The 1,114-nt window shown below is 33.1% G+C and overlaps 1 protein-coding gene across 2 annotated transcripts in view; it reads right to left on the bottom strand.

The window, feature by feature from the left end:
• The window catches only part of LOC119588721 (pentatricopeptide repeat-containing protein 2, mitochondrial-like), a 14,583-nt gene that overhangs the window by 3,728 nt on the left and 9,741 nt on the right, over window positions 1-1,114 (bottom strand). For both annotated transcript variants that reach the window (XM_037937364.1, XM_037937363.1), the window contains exon 6: window positions 901-1,023. In XM_037937364.1, the coding sequence (XP_037793292.1) occupies window positions 901-1,023 (123 nt within the window). The remainder of the gene's footprint in view (window positions 1-900; window positions 1,024-1,114) is intronic.

Raw genomic sequence — 1,114 nt, 5'->3', positions numbered from 1 at the left:
GGTGAACTTTATTGTACACAGACTTTGGGGGATTTTTTTTTCTAATACTGTGGACATCAATACTAATCTGTGTTAAATATCTAAAATTAATGCTATTTCTCGGCAGGCCGCACTGTGCATCAATAGTTTTTATGTGAAGAAAATAATCTTTTTGACTGAGCAACATTGGCACTATCTATCTCATCTTTTTGCAAAGAACTGACATAGTAAATGACTCTGAAAGTCACTCATCATAAGCTATCATAATTAAAGCAAAAGTAAGTATGACACTTTTTTAACTGCTCAAGTTTCCCATAAATATCAATACACTGGTCAAGCTACAATAAAATTAGCTGAATATCAGTGATAATCTCTGATCTCAGGTATTGATAGCTTTGCCAAGGGATTTGTACATTTAATGAATAGAGTGGAACATATGATATTTTGGTTTCTGATGAACATGTCCTCACTTTATTAGCTACTATATATATCATATTCTAAAGTTTTTTTACTGAAACAACCTTCTTTTCTCATCTGTGCTAGTGTCAGCATCTTTGCACACTATGGATGAGAAGATACTCTGAAGCCTTAAATTATTCAACTCCCATTTATTATCTCTGTAGTATCATATTTTTTGAATTACTCCTAATGCACTTGAGAACACTGGTGACAAGAATTCTCAATCACATACCTTGAGATCAATTACATGCCTTGAGATCTATTTTGTAATTAGTGAGATTCATTCCTTTTTTTTTTTTTAGATCAAACATCAAAAGTCCAAATGCACTTAGGGGCTAAATAACAATCTTCTTGGTCTTTCCTTTTCATGGAAAAATAGCAGACAGTCTTATTATCACAATATTTTTTTAAGCCTTCACTACATAATGTACATAAATTTGTATAACAAAAGAAATTCCTTACCGTTTCCCTGAGTATGAATGATTTCTTTCCGGGCCTGCTGTTGTCTGGGATATCAATCTGCACAACAGCCCGTAGGATAGGAAGGGTTTCTTCTATGCGAGATGTCTCCACCAGGGCCAGAATCTGACAAGAGAAAAATAAATTGGTGTATTTCAGGGAAGATAGCAACATATTTCAGGAATCAGTTGATTTATATCAGAAAATTAATATATTT

Source organism: Penaeus monodon, chromosome 24 (genome assembly GCF_015228065.2).
Source record: "Penaeus monodon isolate SGIC_2016 chromosome 24, NSTDA_Pmon_1, whole genome shotgun sequence".
Taxonomy (NCBI): Eukaryota; Metazoa; Arthropoda; class Malacostraca; order Decapoda; family Penaeidae; genus Penaeus; species Penaeus monodon.
Note: the sequence above shows the minus strand (reverse complement) of the source record. Positions and strands in the feature narration are given on the sequence as shown.